The sequence below is a fragment of the Penicillium antarcticum genome, assembly GCF_028974205.1.
Source record: "Penicillium antarcticum strain IBT 31339 chromosome Unknown utg000002l_segment0_segment0, whole genome shotgun sequence".
NCBI classification, from domain to species: Eukaryota; Fungi; Ascomycota; class Eurotiomycetes; order Eurotiales; family Aspergillaceae; genus Penicillium; species Penicillium antarcticum.
This window is the reverse complement of record NW_026695300.1, coordinates 2,998,899-3,020,120: the sequence shown is the minus strand read 5'-3', so window position 1 is coordinate 3,020,120 and position 21,222 is coordinate 2,998,899. Positions and strand designations below refer to the sequence as shown.

The window sequence follows — 21,222 nt, the reverse complement described above, 5'->3', positions numbered from 1 at the left end:
TACACAAAGAGTATAGAGTAATTTACAATACAAACCATTTACCTATACACTATGTACTGCAAGTATGGACAGCACAGTATGGACAATAGAGTGTACACTCCCTCTAGGGTCTAATCTTACCCAAAATCAAGGGAATACCCTATCAACAGGGTTCTGAGGGGTCCTTGGCAGCCTCGGACCTCAGCTTACATGTGCATTTGACATCGGGGGTTTTTCTAACACTCTTCAATACACTCCAACAACCCTTACTTGCGCAGATCACCTGGAGAACTCGTGCGCAGATCATGACTTGCATTATCTTGCAGAGCTCTACTGCATCATCGGGGTGCAGCCGACTGCGCATACTTGCTGCAACGGGCCGTCAACCCCAAGTTCTAATCTGATCATAGCGATCCTATAAACAAAGAAGATGCTACCATACCTCGATCTGAGAATATTCATGCTTTACTGTATAGCACGCATTAGCCAAAGGGGGCTTACTCTCCTTAATCCCAGTCTGGAAGATCAAAGGGCATCTATCCACCTGACCCAGTTCCACACACAGGGGACTGAACAGAGGGCTCTCTCCAAGGACACAGTAGCATACCAATCCCAGACCCACGAGCGCCCAGCCCCTTATCGATATCCGATCGCAAGCAAGGGGTATCAAGAGCCTCGATGGAAATATTCTCATTGAAAGACATCCATAGGCTACAAGAAAGTTAGTCTTGAGAAAACTAGGGCACGCACGAGACTCAAATCATTAACACCGGGTACTAAAAATGCCCAAACAGCCACAAATGAGAGTTTTTAATTTCCCATTTCCAGGACTCCTTGTCTTCGAGGACAGAAGCCTCTCCCTGCACGTCCCTGCAAGACCAATGCAAGACATCATCCCTTTCCCACAGCGGGCGCTAATGCAGATCATCTCCGCAAACCTGATCGTCCTTCGTGCGCACCTGTGGCTGGGGCGCCCTGGTTGCCCCTCCAACCATGCCCCGCTGGGGCTTCGTCCCTTCATAGGGTGGGGAGTGCTGATGGTCTCACTTACGCCTTGAGGACCTCAGACATCGTTCTGAATAGGGTCCTTGGCGGGCTTTTCTGCTTTTCTTTCTTGCTCTTGGCTGTGGCTGCCCTGGTGTTGCCACATTGGCTTGCTTTCAGTTGCCGAATAGGGATATTCACATTCTTTTTTGTGACTTTTGATGACTGGCTGAAGTATTGCTTTTTGTCTCCTTCATGTGACCAAGTCGCAGCTGATCAGCTGCCCATGGTTTGATATGATTGGGTCTTGGAGCTGAAGGCTATCACCTCGATTCAAATTATGTCGAAAACCTAACACAGACCCAATAGGATCGAACCTGACTCTGCAAGACCTTGATAGCATCGCAATGACCAGATACTCAGAACAGTCTCCCTCAGACAAGACAGTACCATCGAGTCTGATATGTTGCAAACCAGACTGGAACCATTTCACCGGCCGCAAAACTCACATACAGTAAACCACTCCGAAGCTATTGAATCATATCATTCATCACTACTGTAAGCCCAAACTGAGACACTCTCTGGGCTGAACAAAGATCAGCACGTTCACTTTCCCTCTCGAGTCCAATTTATATCCCCTTCCCCCTCGGCCTTCGGCCTTCAACTTGCCCTAACCCTATACGGTAGATGTACATCCCATGCAGGCTGCAACCGGTAACCCCTAGCCAGACTGTCACGCGCCGCGAACCTACGCGGGTACTTACATGTATATGTAGTTGTACTAACGTTACTTCCATACATTGATCTATTTATACTTTGCTTTACAGTGGCACTGAAAGTGGGCCATCGACAGTCCTTTACCCGAGACCCTAGGGGTGAAGAGTGGACTTATTGAATTATCCTCGCTGTATAGAGTATCTTGTCCAATGCAAGTGGATGCACCCCTTCTCTTTCTCTTGTTCCTTATCTAGGTTGCCTTATCTTGCCTCCTCCTGTGCCTCTGTGGAGAGTGGGCAGTGGGTCATGTATCAAGGCACAGAAGGATTGTGAACTATTGCTTGTTCGATTTGCCTTCTAGGGATGAATTGTAGAGATGGAGGGTTCATGGTCATCTGGCTTGATAGAGATACCTAAAGATAGAATTGTAAGTGCAATCGAGCAAGGGTTACTTTCTTCTTTGTTCATTTCACTGCCATTATTTCGATTCGCATGGTGAGATACGGCTCTCTAGCAACTCTCTAGCAATAAGGATGCCTTATGTTCTAACTTGTTCCCTTATGGTAGTATCTAATTTGATCAATACGAAGGTTCCAACTTTGCAACTTTCGAATGCTTACTTTGAAGGGGTAGACACTCTCAATTTGTACTTCGTCAGCAAGACTACTCGTTACAGCATAAGGAAAGTAAGAGTCATGAGAACACAATGACAATGATGCTAATATATGATATTGATAATTCGCCCCTATGCAAAAATGTATCTAAGAATGTCCATAAGAAAGACAAAGGAGCATTCACCACACCCAAAGCCTAAGTATATCCAAACCTCAATTCCCCTGCATCCTCTTAAACCGCTCTTCGGCAGCCCTAGCTCTGCGCTCTCTCTCCAGACGCATCTTCATCTCAGGAGTCATACCCCTAGTCTCTTCATCCCGCTTCTCAGCAGCAGTCTTCTCAACAACAGCACCAAGAGTCCTTCCACCCCGTAATGAAGCTTTATGCTCAGCAGCAGCTCTCTCAGCATCCTCGCGCTTCAATCGATCAAGACCAGCTTTGCGCCTATTTGACTCCTCCTCATCAGCTGCTTTCCGTTCCTTTTCGGCGCGACTGTCTGCATCGGCTTTTGAGACTGCCGAGGGTACCTTCGCGGCATCCCAGTCCCATTTTGACTCGCCGAGATCGTGGCGGGCGATGCGGAAGGCGTCGCGCGTTGCTCGATCGCCTGTTAGCTCGAAGGGAGTTCTGCCTTCGTTGTTTGTTGCTGTTGGGTCTGCGTTGGCTTTTGTGAGAAGGGCTGTGACGACCACCGGGGTGTTTAGGTTTGCCGCTAGGTGGAGAGGTGTTGGACAGCGGAAATTTTGGGGTTGGCTGGCGGGTGTGAAGGTGAAGGTTGAAGGGATGGAGTTGTTTGTGATGTAGGACATAAGAGCGGGGACCTTTGAACGCCGGATGAAGGCCTGAATTTGAGATGTATGTAGCAGGGCGGCTTCTTCTTCCTTTGAAATCTTGGGTTTTTGTGGTTGCGGTTGCGGGCGAGGTGTGGCTGGTTTTGATTCTTCCTCGCGCTTTTTGGCTTCCGCAGCTGCTACTGCTGCTTCGTCGACTTCGCTGACCTTCACGCGAGTGAGCTCTTTGAAGCATCGTAAGAGCTCTCCTTGGGTCGCGCGGCGCGTGTTGAAGGGGAATCCTCGTATCCTGGGGTCTTTCTGCTTGAGGACATTTCCATCATATTGATCAAAAAGGATCTTGCGGTTCGTCTTTCCTGTCGCACGGACGAACAACAGCTCGGCGCTGTCAATCTCCTTGCGCCAATCCGACAGCAAGTCCCGGATGTCTTTTTCAAGAGCAGCTTCGTTGTAGCGACGCAGGCTGGAGCCTGCTGAATGGGCAGCACCCCGAGAGGCATCACTCGCGGATTGCGAACCACCCTGCTTTCGTCGTGTCGTGTATCGGTGGAAGGTCTTGTGTGCAATAACCCGGGCTTGCCGGTCTTCGACACCTCCTTGTCTTCGGTGGATTTCCGGTGCCAATGACACCAGCATAGCGGCGAAGTGGCCGCCCCCAATCATGCACATGAAAAAGTGAGGACCAGAAGCGGACGGAGCCGGCGCCTTACTCGAATTATTTGTACGAGCCTTGATGGGTTCCAACTGTTTTCGCTGTAGTGTCTCAACAAGATGGCCGGGCTCGTCCTGTTCGGCGTTCGAGAAAATAGCCCTGTAAACGCCCAAGGACTTGTTTGACGGCAAACCAGAACTACCCAGCCAAAAAAGAGGATGTTTCGGGGAGCTCGTCACAGCAGTTTCTATTTGTTCTTCGGGGTGGGACAGCTTGGCCTGCTTCTTCAAAAGCGCTGACAGTGTCGTGTTCGCACCAGTATCTGCGTCTTCTTCTTCGGTCTCTGAAGACTCTGATCCCGATATAGACTCATCTAGCTCCCCAATCGCTTTCGCAAACTCAATCTCCTCTAGAGGCGCGTTGCCGCGCAGCTGGGCTTTGATGTTGTAGCGGTGGTGATCGGACCGGACATGGCTGCGCTGTTCCTGTACATTGTTGTAGGAGACCTGACAAAGGGAGCAGATGGTAGAGGCTGCGATCGCAGAGTCCTGCGCTGCAAGTTCAGCATCTTCCGGGTTTATCTCTGGCTCCTCTTCGGTAATAGGGTTCGTGGTTTTAGTCGTGAGAGTCGCGAGGAGTTCCGGTGGGAGGTCGTATACTGGGAAGATTAGCAATGGCCAGGTCGAAGTTTCAAAGCTCGGAAATCTACCATATAGAGGCCTTTTCAGGAACTCTTCCATTCTAGTTGTATCCGCCATGATGTGCTGGGCGAAGAATGTGTATCGAACTCGTGCTGCCCCTCCAATGACGCTGATAAGTGGGTTCTTACCGCCTAAGGAATGCTGGCATTATGTGCTTTCTTGCTTGCTTTTATGTCTTTTTTCTCGTTTGCAATTGAGGTAATTGAGATTTTGAGATTGAGTCACAGTGTTTTGAAATGCCTTGCTCAGCCCTGGTGAATTCAATGGCAGTAATAATCCGTTGGAAGTATCTGGGCTGTGCTTGTAGATGCGGAGCTAACCAGTCGGCCTCCCATTTGGGAAATTTGACTCATGGGCTGCGGTCATCTTCTCTTTTGTGTCTGAGTCTGGTACTCATACATTTTGAATCTTTCCAAACAAGGGGAGTCCCTATCTCTAGGCGAGCTTATACTTCTTCGCTCTCTACACTTCACGTGATCAATATTCAGACAAAAAAAGACTTTCTACGTCATAAGGTTTGCACTGTTTGACACCCAATCTATATCCAGAAATGCTGCTTGAATTGAATGATATAGCTTGAACCACTACTTAAACGAAAATGAATATCTCGTCTCTTTATAAAACCTCGAGAAAAAGATTAAACCAAAATTTCAGGTACAACCTCACAGCGACAATCTAGATAGCAATCAGTGTTGCGACTTGCAACTGGTACAGTAGTTCAGTGTGACATGGCACGAGTTAGAAAGATAGGTAGTTCCACACTTCTTGACGCCGTCATTGTCCTTCATATACTCGATGCTGTTAAATATATGTCAGTTAGGTATTCACAAGATACAGAGACCAAATTGGACTTACGCATCCTTGATCTGTCGTCCGGTCATTCCAAATCCATAGTCATCACACTTATACTGGGCAACACAACCAGCTTGGCCAAAGGTCGCAACCATGACCATGCCACTCTGGATCTTGGCAGTATAGGATGCAAAGCCACTGTAGACAGTATCATCCTCAAACTGCTCATAGGCACGCTGGCAAGCATCATCAACACTGGAGCATTGGCTCGAGCCCTTGTTGTTAACATCAGTCTGAGTTGGAGCCGCCGTCTCTAAGGTGACAGGGGATCCAGCGCCATTTGTGAATGTGTATTGTTTGCCATAGACTTCTCCGTATTCAAGAGTTCGCGAAGGGTAGGAGACGATGTTTCCATCTTCAGTCTTGACAATAGGCTCGGGGGTTGCTGTTGTCGGTGCTTGAGTTACAGTTGACTTTGGTGTGATGCTTGATGGGAAGGTGGTATAATCGGTGCAGTGATCGGAAATCAGTGGAGCTGTCGCATAGTATCCTTCTCCATCAGATGTTGTAGTACATTGACAGTATGGAGTTGCGACCATAGGGCCACCTTGGTTGAAACATACATATGAGCTTTGGGAGGTTGAGGTTGAGCTCGGACTTAATGTAGATGTGATCGGGGCTGAGGTTATGCCTGAAGATGAGGCTGGGGCTGCCGATGAAGCTGGTCCTGTAGATGATACAGGCATTGAAGAACTTGATCCATGTGAGAAGCTCAGTCCAGATGAGCTTGGTGCCGATGACGAGCTTGATGTTGATGATGATTTTAATGTGGGTGGAGAGCTTGCTTCTGAAGAGGGCATGGAAGATGACCCTGAAGGTGATGACGAAGCTATTCCCGATGATACATTTCCTGGGGCTGAAGATGTGGCTGATGGGAACGCCGATGAGGATGACGACCTTTCGGAAGATGATGGATGCGAGGTAGAAATGGAGCTCCGGAAAGTAGTTGCACTAGAGGCTAGGGAGGTACTGATTCCATAGCTACTTGAGCTAGAGCTGGAAGAATTGGTGTAGCTGCTACAGGGGTTTGCATAACCACCATCACGTTTCTGGAAACTTCCTGCAGGAGCTGCTGCGTGGGGAAGCCAGAAGTCTTGGTAAGTTATCAACTGATCTTCTACCCACAGGCGCCAGCGACCAACTTGAAGACCCGCAGAGCCTGGATCATTGGGTGTGGTGAGCCACGTTTGGAAAGGGTCGACCTCAAGAATAGCTCTTCCTGCGACACCTGGCTCCTGGGTAGATGCTTGTTGACTCGTGCGTGTGTATCCCATGACAATGCCTTGTCCGCCAGATCCGGGGATGACATTTGCCAATCGTTGCGCGAGGTCATTGGCACGGTCTTGATACCTCAGCCTGGTTGAGATGCCGAACATTTGCCGATCGAAGTCTGTAGTATAAGGCGTGAGTACGAACACTTTGGGGGCGTAGATGGCATTTAGAACACCCGGGCTCTGATCGGAACCAATCAGATCTGTCACACTTTGTGCAGATGCAGTACCATCCCGTAGGGAATTGAAAGCAGTTGATACAAAGTAACTGTCATCGGTTGGACTGAAATCACCATGAATGAACACTGGACTCTCCCATATATGAGATATGTAAACACCCTTCTCAGATGCAATGATCACCGCTGTGCAGCCGTATATACCATTTACACCAGCAGCCGAGTGACCAAATGTTGGGAAGTCAAACCATTGACCCGATGCATCACCCGACTGACTGACCCAGACAGGCGTCAGAGACCTAACATAGTCTGCGTAGGGAGGCGAAACATCTGCAAGAGCACGTTCAACTAATGAGCGATCCACGAGGTGATTTTCATGGCTGCTAGACTGGCTTCTCTTGGATGCAGAGCTAGACTGTGTTGGTGCTGTTACTCCAATGCTCCCAGCAATACCATAGCTTCCAGTTGGCAAAGTAGCAGTTGTACTTGTTGAGATCAATGCACAATTCTCTGTGGTTGCTACCACACCCATGCTAGCACCACTAAGAGGACCTTTGTTCATTGGGCATGACTTGCCACATGTATCAGAAGCACACGGGATTTGGGTGCCAGTTGCTGAAGCAGAGGTTGAAATGGTGGTTGTCAGCCCGGTAACTGAGCATCCAGCGGTAGTGACAGTTGTTGAGGGTGTACAAGTTGTGGTAGGAAGAGTGGAACTCCCAGTCACAAAAGACGTAGGTACACACTTCACGGTCACCTTGAATGCAGTCGATAAATCTGTGCATGAAGAGGATGAGGTCGTGGTTGATGAATCAGAATTGGAGCTTCTCTCGCTGTTGTCTTCATTGTCGTTCTCTGTGAGGTTGTCGTTATTCTCTGTGAGCTCATCCAGCGTGTCGTCAATGGAATCAATGTTCTTTGTGTTGATGTCGTCTGTGACCTTGCCCAGATCCTCATCGATGCAGGTCAATGAAGTAATGATATTTCCAATGGAACCAAACAATCCTCTCTTCTTCTTTGAGTTACACCCGGAAGAGGAAGATGAGCCACCAAGATCAGAAATCAGTCCCTCGACTTCTCCTCGAATTGCTTTGACCTTATCAAGGGTCTCAGTCTTGAGATAATCTGGGTTGTTCTTCCAAGAATTGATGATTGGAATCAAACCAGCAATATCCGAGGACACTGAAGACACACTTGATGTTGCTTCAGAGCTTTGGATAGTCGATGTGACAGGCGGAAGAGTAATTGGGGTTGAGTCTGAGCCGCCAGTAATAACCGAGACTGCCACAGTGCTACCTGATTTAACAATCGTGGAAGATACTATGGAAGGGCTGTCTGAGTTTGCACTGGACGGAGCGAGACTCTTGCTGCTACCACTGCCTGAGGGCGGAGTTGATAAAACACCGAGACTAGTACTGGGGCTGGCTGTAGGTGAAGCACCGGAGAACGAATAAACGATGTTGCTGGTACTCTGGTTTGAGCTTCCAGGGCTCCCAATGCTAGAAGCCTGGTCGGCGCTGGATAAAGAAGACCCCGGAACGCTGCTGGTGAGGGATGAGATTCGAATGCTAGAAGGTTGGGTGGTACTCGAAAAAAATGGTCCCTGGATGCTGCTGCTGATAGATGAACTTCCGGTGCTGCGAACTGGTATCGTAGTTGAGGTAGATGGTGGAGCGCTTGTAGGTTGTGAAGAAGCTGGCACAGTCGAGGACACCAAGCTATCCGTGTTTTGAGCAACGCTTCCCGTGCTAATCAATGGCTTGGAGCTTGACGTGGGAATCACGTTGGACGCACTGGACCCAACTCCATAAGAGGAAACGCCGCTCGAAATAATGACTGCAGAATTTGTTTGCTTGGGTGCAGATGAAGAGGGGCTGCTTGAAGAAGGGTCAATGGAGCTTTTGTTTTGTCCACTGCTAGCCCTAAAACTGAAAATTGCCCTCGCGTTAGTTTGTTTCTCGCACAGTAAAAGTTCTCACAAAGTTTAGCCTCATACCTCGAAGATGTCGATGGAGAAAATGTGGAAACGGAGGAGCTTCTACCGCTAGAGCTTCCTATGACGGCTCCAGAGGTGAGCTGTATAATTGAGGACAGAGCCAAGAAGGCCCTTCCAGCGGACAAGGACCAGCCTTCAGAAGGTCGCATTCTTATATTCTGCGGAAGGCTGATGCAAAAAGTATAGAGTAATAGCTTTATGGGTCATCTACGGTTGGTATACCATTGGGCCTCTCTTAAGTATCTGAGAGCTTGTCCCGTTGGACACCGCGATATTTCATATTAGGCAGGGGCCCACGAATCATAGTTTGATATGAAACCTTTGGGGCCAAATGAACCGTTGTAGGGATCATATGGTGGTTTTTCTGGGGCTAAAAATTGTAAGCACAAGACATTTCAATCCGTTGATAACGTATTGATTATGATCTACATCGAATTCCATATTACAAGATGAAGGATTAGCGGCAAATACAGTACAAAGTAATGGTCCATGTATTCCAACCGTAAGCTGTAGATCAGCCGCATGTACACTAACCGTTAGATTCCAAAGACAAGGCAGATTCGACTCAGTACCGATCCGAAGCCATCAGTATGGCTTGCATTTCGCTATCGAACTACAAAATCCGTTCGCTTACTCTATAGAATCTTCAAGCATCTAGTCATGTCGAACTTCAAGTAAAAATTATTTGATTGATGCAAATGAACATGACTTGCGACCCTTGGATACGGATTTGCCAAATTTCCGCCCCAGGGGTAAACTCAGATACATGCACAATGAAGAAATCTGACAGGGGTAAAGTGGAGAACCCTTGTCAGCACTAAGTAGACATCGTCTACCTGAATCAATTGGGTAAGGCTGAAGTTTAGGATTGATTTATCGGATGGGGGACAAAATGTGAAATCTAAATGCTAACGTACCGGCCATTGCCATGTCCATGGAAGTCTGATTTCGAAATTTGGGTCAATATACAGATACTGATTTCAAATTCGGAATGCGTTTTCAGCTGTCATTTCCCTTGAATGATGCATAGTCTATATCTTTCGTGGGGTTCTTAATCGTTACTTCTCAAAGCTTCAACTCGTCTTTTACTTGCCTTCTTCCGTCTAGGTACTTCTCTAGAGCTACTTTATAGACTGACTTGGTGTAAGAGTTATGCTAATTGTCAATCCTTGTGATAACCGTTTTCAAGAGGCACAACGCAGTCTTCTCGGGGTGGTACCGATGTGTTCAATACTTCTAGAGAAAAGTGTCTAATGAATGGAATCAAACCGTGGTCTCTCGCATTGTGGATCCAAGCCCCCAACGATCGACATGTTGTCCGCACATTTGCCACAATTGGCCCCCGTTCTGCAGTGTCTTTGGATCCAGCTTCCTTCATTCCGGTTATATCAAGGACTTTGGCTGTTTCAATGGGGCTAAACAACTTCCGACCAGTAAGCACTAGCCTTCAAATAAGCACTAAGTATGATCAACGTGTTACTTTCCACATTCATGAACAGACCCTTCGTCAATTTTAAATTTAGGAATAAAGCGTGGGGGCTGTCACATGACTCGGATTGGGAAATGTTTTGGGGCTTGCAAACCAACGACACCAGCGGACACAATTTATTCAGTCCTTTATTGACTGGTCATTGATTACTGATATAGCCAAGATGTCATCTCAACGGCAAATGCAGCAGCAGATGCAACAGCAAAATATGATAATGGCACGTCAACGGCAAATGCAAATGATGGTGATGCAACAAAGAGCCGCCAACAGCAACACAGCTCCACGGCAACAAATGCAAGCGCAATCACAAACAATGGGTTCAACATATGACGATCTTCCAATCAATAGCCCTAGTGATATTGAATTTACCAGTGGACATCCTACATTTTTTGGTCAACCCCCTGCCTTTTTCGGTCCTTTTGCATCTGCCTGCCGACGCGGTCCACTCTCTATCGTTCAGTCTACTATATCTGAGGAACAACTTACGCCGGCATTCCTTCACCATGGCCTGACGCTTGCACTCAGCGCCGGTAATATTAAAGTTGCAAGTTATCTCCTCTCTAATGGGGCACCAATTGTTCGTGAAACTCCGCGCAGTGTCTTATCGGCCCCTCCGGACCAACAAATCGGTCTTTTCGAACTTCTCCTTCGCCATGGCTGGACTCCGAATACCCCAGGCTTCTATGGTACTACCTTGCTCCCTAGAGTTGTTATGAACCTCCCTCTTCTCGGCTGGTTCCTCGATCATGGAGCTGATCCCAACCTTGGCGCACAGCGCGACAACCGTGACCGCCGCGGTGGACCCGACACGAATTCATGTGTCACCCTTGAAGTAGCTGCAGCGGATGGCCCCGTGGAAGCTGTGGATTTGATTCTCAGGGCAGGAGTGCGGATTGAGAATGGGTTGCCATTACATTATGCTGCGGGGGTATGTCCTCCAGGTCAAAACCCACATGCTATGCGAGTGGAACCAAGTTTTGATTTCGATACGGACAGAATTCCAGTGATGGCTCTGCTGGTAGAGCATGGCGCGGATATAAATAAGAAAGAGGAGTCACGACATATGACGCCGCAGTATGCAATTGTGAATGCAGTCATGGCAGGAGCAGTTGAGCGGGTGAGATGGCTGTTGGAACATGGGGCAGATCCAAATGTAAGAGGCGCGTATGGTAGTGCAATCGAGCGTGCACGTGATATTGGAAATGAAATTATGATCAGTATGATTGAGGGGTTTGTTGAGCGAAGTTAACGTGTCAAGGTTTATATCACCAATTGTCTGAGTGGAATGGTCTTCGTGTCTATTGGGTGACATAGTGTATATCTAGCAATGTTAGCAGTTTAACGTGTTGGAAGTAACAAATACGTACTTTGGGTTTGCTTTTGCTGTCACTGTAAGATCTTGGTCATGCTGTGATGTTTTGAGTTAGAATGGAATCACGTCTGTCCAACGACTTACTATATCTGCCTCGGTGATTTATGATTTAGGTTATATGAAAACGCATTGTCAAGAAAATGGTATGTATGTATTGATACTGAATCGGTTATTCATAGTTATTGTGTATAAAAATATCAGGAAGTAGGTGTTGCTTTTACCCAAGTTTGATGATATATATATCTCACCCATGGCTTGGATATCGCGCGGTTTAAAAGAAGAAGCCTAGAACCCCCATTAGACAGAATTGGTTGATAGATAATATAAGCCATAGGATATAACAAAAGACCATAGTAACATGTCAAATATATTTACGGATGACTTAGAACAATAACAGAATTCTAGAAGTGCCAAGCAGCCGCATCGGTCTTAGTCCTGGCTTATCCCCGATGATTACGTCGTTTTCCACATCACGTGAAACAGTTGAAGACATGCCAGGGCCTTGCTTCATGCTCAAAGCGAGGGCGTTTGAACTCAAAGCTGAAAAAAAAAGTAATCGGATACAAGAAGCCCACAGAAAGCCATCGACTGATATGTAATAAGTCCGAGTTCATAGGTCCCAACGACATCGGTAAGCAGCCCCGATATCCCCAAAAAAAAGCGGAGCCGCCATTCGCTTTTAGTAAGCAACCTAGCTTTCCAACCCCCCGTCACCGTTCAAGGCTTGGAGTTTTTTGCTTGCCTGTGCACAGAAAGGCATATCGGATCGCAGTCGCTTCGAAAAATGCTGGATGGCCAATCCCAGGTGGTCCTAGAGGGATCCCAAGGAAACCTCTTGCATTCCCTCGGATCGGCAATCAATTCCCCCCGGCGACAGCCCTTTTGCACTGATAGCGAGGGCTGGGGCCCCATCAGCTCATCGAGATTCGACTTGACGCCATGCTTCCTTGACGTGATTGTGGCAGTAGTGGCTGTCTGGGGTACGCTGAGTGGACTGGGTGCCTTGTGGCTGTTGTTGAGGAAGCGGATTCCGCAGCCGGTAGCGAAGAACTGGCATTTCTACACCAAGTTGGTTAGTCATATCGATCACGAATATCCTTACAGGATCGCGTGCATGGTAACTGGTTGCTGACTCACTCTGTGTTTCTATAGGTCGTACTTGCTGCTCTTGTCTTTGTTACCGCCCTTCAAGCTGCGATTCAGGTCGAAACGCAACCAAAGGCTTTCTGGGCCGACTTCCAATTCTGGTCCTCGATCCTGACCATCGTCTCACTAGGAGTAATTACTTCGGTACAATACCTTGAGCATTGGCGGAGCAGACAGCCCAACGGCGTTGTCCTGTTCTTCTGGCTCTTCTTTATTGTCGCATATGCCATTAAACTGCGCTCTCTGGTTGCGCGCGAAGCATACATCGATCAACTCCCATACTTTGTTTGTATCAACGTGAGCTTGGGTCTGGCACTGTTTGAATTTGTGCTAGAATACTTCGTACCCAAGAAGCAGAGCGCATACGATGCCCTGGGAGACGAGGATGAGTGTCCTTATAACTATGCCGACATATTCTCGGTTCTCACCTTCGGTTGGATGACTCCGATGATGAAGTATGGATACAAGAACTACCTGACCCAAGATGATATGTGGAATCTTCGCAGTCGCGACACCACCCGGGTCACCGGTGATGCCCTGAAGGAGGCATGGGAACAAGAGCTCCAAAGCAAGAACCCGTCCCTGTGGATGGCACTGTTCAAGGCCTTTGGTGGGCCCTACTTCCGCGGTGCGATCATCAAGTCCGGAAGTGACTGCCTTGCTTTCGTCCAGCCTCAACTCCTGCGACTTCTCATTTCCTTCGTTGACTCGTATCGGTTCCCTAACCCACAGCCGGTCATTAGAGGTGTCGCCATCGCTTTGTCCATGTTTGTTGTTTCTGTCTGTCAGACCAGCTGTCTTCACCAGTACTTCCAGCGTGCCTTCGATACTGGCATGAGAGTCAAGTCCGCCTTGACAGCTATGATCTATGCCAAGTCCCTGAAACTATCAAATGAAGGCCGCTCGGCAAAGACAACGGGTGATATCGTCAACCACATGGCCGTTGATCAACAGCGCCTTTCGGATTTGACTCAATTTGGTACTCAACTCTTGTCTGCGCCGTTTCAAATCACTCTCTGCATGTTATCTCTGTACCAGCTTGTTGGACCCAGCATGTTCGCCGGTGTCGGGGTCATGATCTTGATGATTCCTTTGAACGGTGTCATTGCACGCATGATGAAGAAGCTGCAGATTGTCCAAATGAAGAACAAGGACTCGAGAACCCGACTGATGACCGAGATTTTGAACAACATCAAGAGCATCAAGCTATACGCCTGGAACACGGCGTTTATGAACAAGCTTAGCCATATTCGAAATGACCTTGAGCTTAACACCCTGCGCAAGATCGGAGCCACACAATCTGTTGCCAACTTCACCTGGCAGTCAACTCCTTTCCTCGTCTCTTGCTCCACATTCACAGTTTTCGTCTTGACAAGTGATAAGCCTTTGACCACTGAGATTGTGTTCCCGGCTTTGACTCTCTTCAACTTACTAACATTCCCGCTCTCTATCCTTCCCATGGTGATTACATCTATAATTGAATCATCCGTCGCAGTAAAGCGATTGATGGAGTACTTCACCGCAGAGGAGCTGCAGACTGATGCTGTCTCTTTCCAAGACCCTGTGGTACACCTCGGTGACGAGTCTGTTCGTGTGCGTGATGCCTCGTTCACCTGGAACCGCTACACCGGAGCTACAGTGCTGGAGAACATCGATCTTAGTGCGCGCAAGGGTGAGCTCAGCTGCATCGTTGGCCGCGTCGGTGCCGGAAAGTCTTCACTTCTCCAGTGCTTGCTAGGTGATCTCTGGAAGAACCAGGGAGAAGTAGTCGTACGTGGTCGCATAGCATATGTCGCCCAAGCACCTTGGGTCATGAATGCTAGCGTCCGGGAAAACATTGTTTTCGGACATCGCTGGGATCCGGCTTTCTATGACCTAACCGTGGAAGCATGCGCCCTCATTGATGACTTCAAGAACTTGCCCGATGGTGATCAAACCGAAGTCGGAGAGCGTGGTATCTCTCTATCCGGCGGACAAAAAGCACGTTTGACACTCGCCAGAGCCGTGTATGCCCGTGCCGATATCTATCTTTTGGACGACGTGCTCTCCGCAGTTGATCAGCATGTTGGGCGTCATATCATCAACAAGGTTCTCGGTAAGACCGGTCTGCTCAGTGGCAAGACTAGAATTCTTGCGACCAATGCTATCACTGTCCTCAAGGAGGCAGACTTCATTGGATTACTCCGTGACAAGACCATTATCGAAAAGGGAACGTACGAACAACTCATGGCCATGAAGGGCGAGATCTCTAATCTTGTTCGTACCACCATGGTTGACTCGGATGATGAAGGTACCGCTAGTGGATCCGAGGATCTTACCAGCGTCGAAAGCTCAGTCGAGACTGCCGTCATTCAGAACGGCGGTGACTCCGATGGTGATGACACAGAGCAACCCGGCGATCTTGTTCCCATCAAGGCAGCTGGCGAAGCTCGCAGACGTACTAGCACAGTCACTTTGCGCCGTGCAAGCACTGTGAGCTGGCAAGGTCCCCGACGCAAGCTGGGTGATGAAGAGAACGTTCTTAAGAGCAAGCAAACCCAGGAAACTTCCGAGCAAGGTAAGGTGAAATGGAGTGTCTACGGCCAATATGCCAAGGACAGCAACATTGCCGCTGTCGGATTCTACTTATTCGCCATGTTGGCTGCCCAGACCGCCCAGGTTGTTGGAAACTACTGGTTGAAGTACTGGACTGAGTGGAACGCGGCACATGGAAGCAATGCCCAAGTTGGCAAGTTTATCGGTGTCTACTTGGCGCTCGGCTTGGGCTCGTCTCTTCTGGTCATTCTTCAGAATTTAATCCTGTGGATTTTCTGTTCTATCGAAGCGTCTCGCAAACTTCATGAGCGCATGGCATTTGCCATCTTCCGCTCACCCATGAGCTTCTTCGAAACCACACCATCTGGCCGGATTCTCAATCGCTTCAGCAGTGATATTTACCGTGTTGATGAAGTACTTGCCCGTACCTTCAACATGCTGTTCGCCAACTCTGCCCGTGCCATCTTCACCATGGTTGTCATTTCAACTGGAACCCCTGCGTTCTTGTTGTTCATCATTCCTCTGGGCTATATCTATTTCAGCTACCAGAAGTACTACCTGAGAACCTCGCGCGAGTTAAAGCGTCTCGATAGTGTCACTCGAAGTCCAATCTTCGCCCACTTCCAGGAGTCCCTGGGCGGTATTTCTACCATTCGTGCCTATCGTCAAGAACACCGGTTCGCTCTTGAAAACGAATGGCGCATGGATGCCAACCTGCGGGCTTACTTCCCGTCCATCAGCGCTAACCGCTGGCTCGCCGTGCGTCTGGAGTTCATCGGCTCAATTATCATTCTGGCATCTGCCGGTCTTGCCATCTTGTCCGTTGCCAGTGGCAGTTTGCTTTCTTCCGGTATGGTCGGTCTGGCCATGTCATATGCTCTCCAGATCACACAGTCGCTGAACTGGATCGTTCGCCAGACCGTCGAGGTTGAGACTAACATTGTGTCTGTCGAGCGAGTGCTTGAGTATGCCAATCTCCCTAGTGAGGCACCCGAGGTGATCTTCAAGCGCCGCCCTGCTATCGGCTGGCCGGCTCAAGGTGCCGTTTCATTCAATGACTACAGCACCCGCTATCGCCCCGGGCTCGATCTTGTGCTCAAGGATATCAATCTCGATATCAAGCCTCATGAGAAGATTGGTGTCGTCGGCCGTACCGGTGCTGGAAAGAGTTCGCTTACATTGGCTCTCTTCCGTATCATTGAGGGTGTCAACGGTAATATCAGCATCGATGGACTTGATGTCTCCACGATTGGTCTGTTTGACCTTCGTGGCCGTCTTGCTATCATTCCTCAAGATCCTGCCATGTTCGAGGGCACCCTGCGTGACAACTTGGATCCTCGTCATGTCCATGATGATACTGAACTTTGGAGTGTTCTTGGTAGATTCTAAGATTCCTATATATTCTTGCAAACCACTAACTTTCTCTAGATCACGCCCGATTAAAGGACCACATCTCCGGAATGGAGGGACAGTTAGATACCCAGATCCAGGAAGGAGGTAAGTTACCTTTCTAACCTGAACCCTCAGGCATCTTCTAACAGTATGACAGGCTCCAATTTGAGTCAAGGCCAGCGCCAGCTGGTGTCTCTCGCGCGCGCACTCTTGACACCCAGCAACATCCTTGTTCTGGACGAGGCAACCGTATGAAATCAACCTTCTTACCTTCCGGTGACAGATTCAGCTAACAACAGCGACAGGCCGCGGTTGACGTGGAGACTGATGCACACCTGCAACGCACCCTACGCAGCAGCATCTTCCAGGACCGAACCATCATCACGATCGCGCACCGCATCAACACGATCATCGACTCCGATCGCATTGTCGTTCTGGACAAGGGCCGTGTGGCTGAGTTCGACACGCCCGCAGAGCTGATCAAGCGTGGCGGCAAATTCTACCAGCTCGCCAAGGAGGCCGGCCTGCTCGACAACGACGGTGCCATTGCCTCCTCCCAAACCGCGTAGAAGCCAATCGATCATCACGGTCCCCCAGTCCCCCACATTTCCTTGACAAAGATGGCTCAGCTCGCCAGCCCCAGATGGCTGAGATGGTTCCAAGCAGCCTCATGCAGTCCTGAGTGGCTCGGGGAGGCCGGGTCTCTTCTGTTGCCTCGGGCCGATCGCAGGCCTTTTTGTTCGTTAGAGTGCTGCCTGCATGGATCATGCCTATTCATCTGTGCTGGCCGTTCCAACGCGCTTGGTGATGTGGCTCGGTCGTCTGTGCATCCTGCATGTACATGTAACTGAGTGAAAAGTTTTTCATTGCACCAGGGACCCCCTGACAGGGGCCAGCAAGATAGAGGTAAACCAAAAAAAAAATGTTTTTTCTTTTCTTTCCTGCACATTCAGCCCCTGTTCTCGAGCCTCTTCTCATTGTGTTTCATGTTGGGACCCGGGTTTGCTTTGGGGTGACCATGAACATATGATTGGATTGACCCTGCGAATCAAAACAAAAGCGAAAAAAAAATACCTTTGTTTCTTTTCTTATCCTGTCAACTGTGATCTCAAATTGTGGCAGTGCACCTCGTCGTTCTTGTTTATATGTGAATAATACCGAGTCTCCGGACATAGCTAGATCCCCCCCCCCAAACAACTCAGTGTCTAGATCCAACCCAACGTGACCCTGCATCAAGCAAAGTGAACCGACAATCTCCTAGACAATCATAAGCCATTCTGATCCTGATTATGTGCAGTAGCGCCGAGTCCAACGTGGCGGTGACATCTTGATAATCCCATCTACAGGTAATTTCATTGTAGCGGTGAGGGAGTCTCCAACTTGCCAGTTGTCCCGCCACTTTGCTCACCAACCACGTACACAACCGACAACCAAAATATCACGAAAGATGCAGTAGTCCTACTAGTTAGTGCTGATGTTGGCATCTACCAGAAGCATCTTGCCATTTCCACTTGACATCCTGCATTTACATGACGACGCCGCCAGACCCTCACCTGTCACCGTCTCTGTTCTCTGGTTCGACGATCACATACGGTATACTGGCCTCCGCCCCCTCGGGGAAAAGAGAGGAGGGGAGGTAGTCAATAGTGGCAAAGTATACGAAGCCCTCCTTGCTCCTTGCGGGATGCGAAACAGATTGTCCACGCGGGAGACGTGGAGTTCATGCACATGCATTAAGTTCACGTCTGTGTGGGCGAACTGTACGGATAAGGGGGAGATGGAAAAGGAGGCGAGTGTGTGATTTATGGTTGCTGGCTGAAAGACTGTAGAGGCATAGAGAGAGAAAATACTTTCCTCTGACAGAACTGAAAAGAGGGGGCTATCTTCATGTCCGAGTAATGCCGTTGCGTGTCATGTTCGAGAGACAAAGTCCATAGCAGTCAAGATATGCACCACCAAACACAACCCAACCATCGGCTTTCGCGTGGAAAAAAAAACCGGCTCTCGCGATCATCTCCTCCCCTCCCCCCCCCTCTACTCCGGTCTGTGCGTGCCCTCAACAAAACCATTGGCCGCGGACCTGCGTTCAGAATTCGTTTCAGCTATCAAGATCCCAAGCAAGGGGCATCTTAGACGCACAGCAAAGACGGGGAGCCAGCAGCAGTTGCTTCCTTAATCTTGTTCAATGGGCCATTCACTCTCGATGCACCAATCAGCTTACCAGCATCAGATCTTCAGATCTGATGCGCCAAAGAGGAAAAAGTCAAAAGGCCAGAATAGACTCTCGGATATGAAGTGCCTCGACCAAAGAAGTAATCAGAGACCGTCATGAAGAAGAATGGACCCTCTTGCATCTCTCATCTTCATATCCCCGGGTGGGGGATCCAAGAATCCACCAGGAAAGGGATGCATATTCCCTGGTTTTCCATAGGTGCGATCGGTTCCCATGTTCTATCCATATCCATGTATGTGTGTGTGTTTCTCTCATGCACAGTCATACGATACTTAGCCGGTCTGCAGACAATACCCACATCCCACAATCCACCCGGAGCTCTGCAACAGCCATGCCCTCCAAGCGAATCTAACCGCCGTCGTCCTCTGACCTCTCCACCCGAACAAATCCGGTAATACAAGATCTCCACTCGCAGCCTCTCATCGTACATCGACATACATACATAGCCTGTAGACATGCAGTGTAGTATGTGCATAGAGGCAATGTATATCAGTGGATATGAAAGACACCGGTCGATAAGGCGATGTTTCCGAATGGGCGCATAGATATCTGTCTCTTCCTCCACCCTCCACTCAGCGCGCTACAGCCGCAGACAAGTGGCTCCTGCAATTTGGAACATCTGTTCCGAAGTGGGTGAATCGAAAAAGAATCGAGAGAACCGAGATCGTACCTGGAGAGTGAGACTAGCCCAGCCTTTTTTTTCAATTTTTTTTTTCATCTACCGTATACTTGTACGCGCATGAATGGGTGCATGTGTGCCCCTCTTGAGATTGCGTCCGAGATTGGGGATCGGGGCTGTTCCTGGACTGGCGAGTTGGGCTGGAGCAGATGACCTTGACAAAGTACCGTACTGCAAACCAGGTTCGGTTAGTGTTCCTTTTGTATCGTATTTATTTTTCAGTTTCTTTACCGCGGCAGTGGGTGATCAGCTCCAGATCCATGGGGAGCTGCCCTCGGGATTTGCTAGGACTAAATCCCTCAAGTTGTAACGTGAATTCGGCTAAACAGCATTCAACCTGATCTCAGATCAGATCTAACTTTGATCGGCTCAGCCCTGAGGGAGAAAAGAAGGAGTGGAACATCATCGCGCAGACAATCCACAGTCCACAGGGTACATCCACACCTGCACAATGCAGCAGTACCAATGTGGCGGGAATGGGATCGCTTGTCCGGAACGCTTAGACCTGCGGAGCTCGTCATGATCATCGCCATATGGGGCGAAGCGAGCTGTTCTTGGAAACTGGGTCGGGAGTAGGATCCGCTGGAGTGGCACTGGGAAGTGTCTGTGTGTGTACGAGGTACAGACTCTGTCGTCGATGTCTGATTGTGATTTGGGCCGGGGATATGTACATACGATACTGTGCATGTATGTGAGCCATGCCTTGCGTCGTTGAGCTAATCTGATGGAGTTCGCCCCCCCTCGATAGTGGCTTCATGTTTGTCATGAGAGTAATCGACATCTTATTATGTTGGGCTTTTTGGCTTCGGCTTCGGCTTGTGCAGTGGATATATCGCCATATACGGTGCATAGGGGAAGGAAATAGCTGCTGCACTTGTACTTTGTGTGCAGTGGGTATATGATCTGAGTATTTGTCACGAATCCAGGTTCCCCAGCCACTGCTGATCTCGCGTGGCCCCCCCCCCCCGGGGTTTGATTAACAGGGAAAGTCCCCAATCCCCGGGCTCGGGGAGAACAGACCTTCACTTTGATCGGGAGGGGTTCCTGTTATACTACTGTGATGAAATAGTTCCTCTCTTTTCACCGGGCCCCGGAACCCACCATCCAGACCGCTGGTGCCCAAGCTGATCCAGAATGATGGAAAGTACTCTTTCAGCCACACCACTCGATTGGGACCAAGCACAGATCACCAGGGATGATCTCAGGACGCCCTTTCGGGCAATTTGTCCGTCGTTGCATTTCTCCAGAGGGTCGTTCGGGCAGCACATTGGTTCGGGGCTCAGGGAAGGACGGACACTAGAGACTAGGCGGGCGGGCGAGCTGAGCTGCTGGGAACGGGAGATGGTCCGTGGAAAGGGAAAATGATCCAAATTCATGAAAAAGGCGTGGCAGGCATGCGACCGCGCGCATTGGGATCCGCTGTGGTGGATTTTAGGAAGCTTTGGGATGAGGGGCCGGGGAAGTTGTTAGTTCCTCAGGAGAGTTTGCACTATCCACGAAGGAATTTTATGCAATATGGTGAGTTTGATTGGCTGTAGGGATGCAAGGACCAAAAGACATTTCGTCAAGCTAACCCCTTAGCATATCCAGGTAGTTGGGACGTTATGATGCAATTCCGGGGACTATTCGGGCTCCATAGAGT

At 49.1% G+C, this 21,222-nt stretch overlaps 4 protein-coding genes across 4 annotated transcripts; 2 read left to right on the top strand and 2 right to left on the bottom strand.

Annotated features, from left to right (window-relative positions):
* Window positions 1-2,507: 2,507 nt before the first annotated feature.
* On the bottom strand, window positions 2,508-4,496 carry N7508_002112 (putative C2H2 finger and ankyrin domain protein; the record flags this gene model as incomplete). The annotated part of the gene is made up of 2 exons (XM_058460178.1): window positions 2,508-4,396; window positions 4,448-4,496. The coding sequence occupies 2 exons, from the start codon at window positions 4,494-4,496 to the stop codon at window positions 2,508-2,510; spliced, it is 1,938 nt and encodes a 645-aa protein (XP_058323710.1).
* A 629-nt stretch (window positions 4,497-5,125) lies between these two features.
* N7508_002111 (uncharacterized protein) lies at window positions 5,126-8,883 on the bottom strand (the record flags this gene model as incomplete). Its single annotated transcript, XM_058460177.1, has 3 exons — window positions 5,126-5,237; window positions 5,295-8,666; window positions 8,735-8,883. 3 exons carry the CDS (start codon window positions 8,881-8,883, stop codon window positions 5,126-5,128), a joined length of 3,633 nt encoding a protein of 1,210 aa, XP_058323709.1.
* A 1,503-nt stretch (window positions 8,884-10,386) lies between these two features.
* Window positions 10,387-11,472, top strand: N7508_002110 (ankyrin repeat domain-containing protein; the record flags this gene model as incomplete). The annotated part of the gene is made up of 1 exon (XM_058460176.1): window positions 10,387-11,472. The coding sequence occupies one exon, from the start codon at window positions 10,387-10,389 to the stop codon at window positions 11,470-11,472; it is 1,086 nt and encodes a 361-aa protein (XP_058323708.1).
* Window positions 11,473-12,379: 907 nt separating this feature from the next.
* On the top strand, window positions 12,380-17,237 carry N7508_002109 (ATP-binding cassette glutathione S-conjugate transporter YCF1; the record flags this gene model as incomplete). The annotated part of the gene is made up of 5 exons (XM_058460175.1): window positions 12,380-12,667; window positions 12,748-16,654; window positions 16,705-16,773; window positions 16,826-16,917; window positions 16,974-17,237. The coding sequence occupies 5 exons, from the start codon at window positions 12,380-12,382 to the stop codon at window positions 17,235-17,237; spliced, it is 4,620 nt and encodes a 1,539-aa protein (XP_058323707.1).
* Window positions 17,238-21,222: the final 3,985 nt, after the last annotated feature.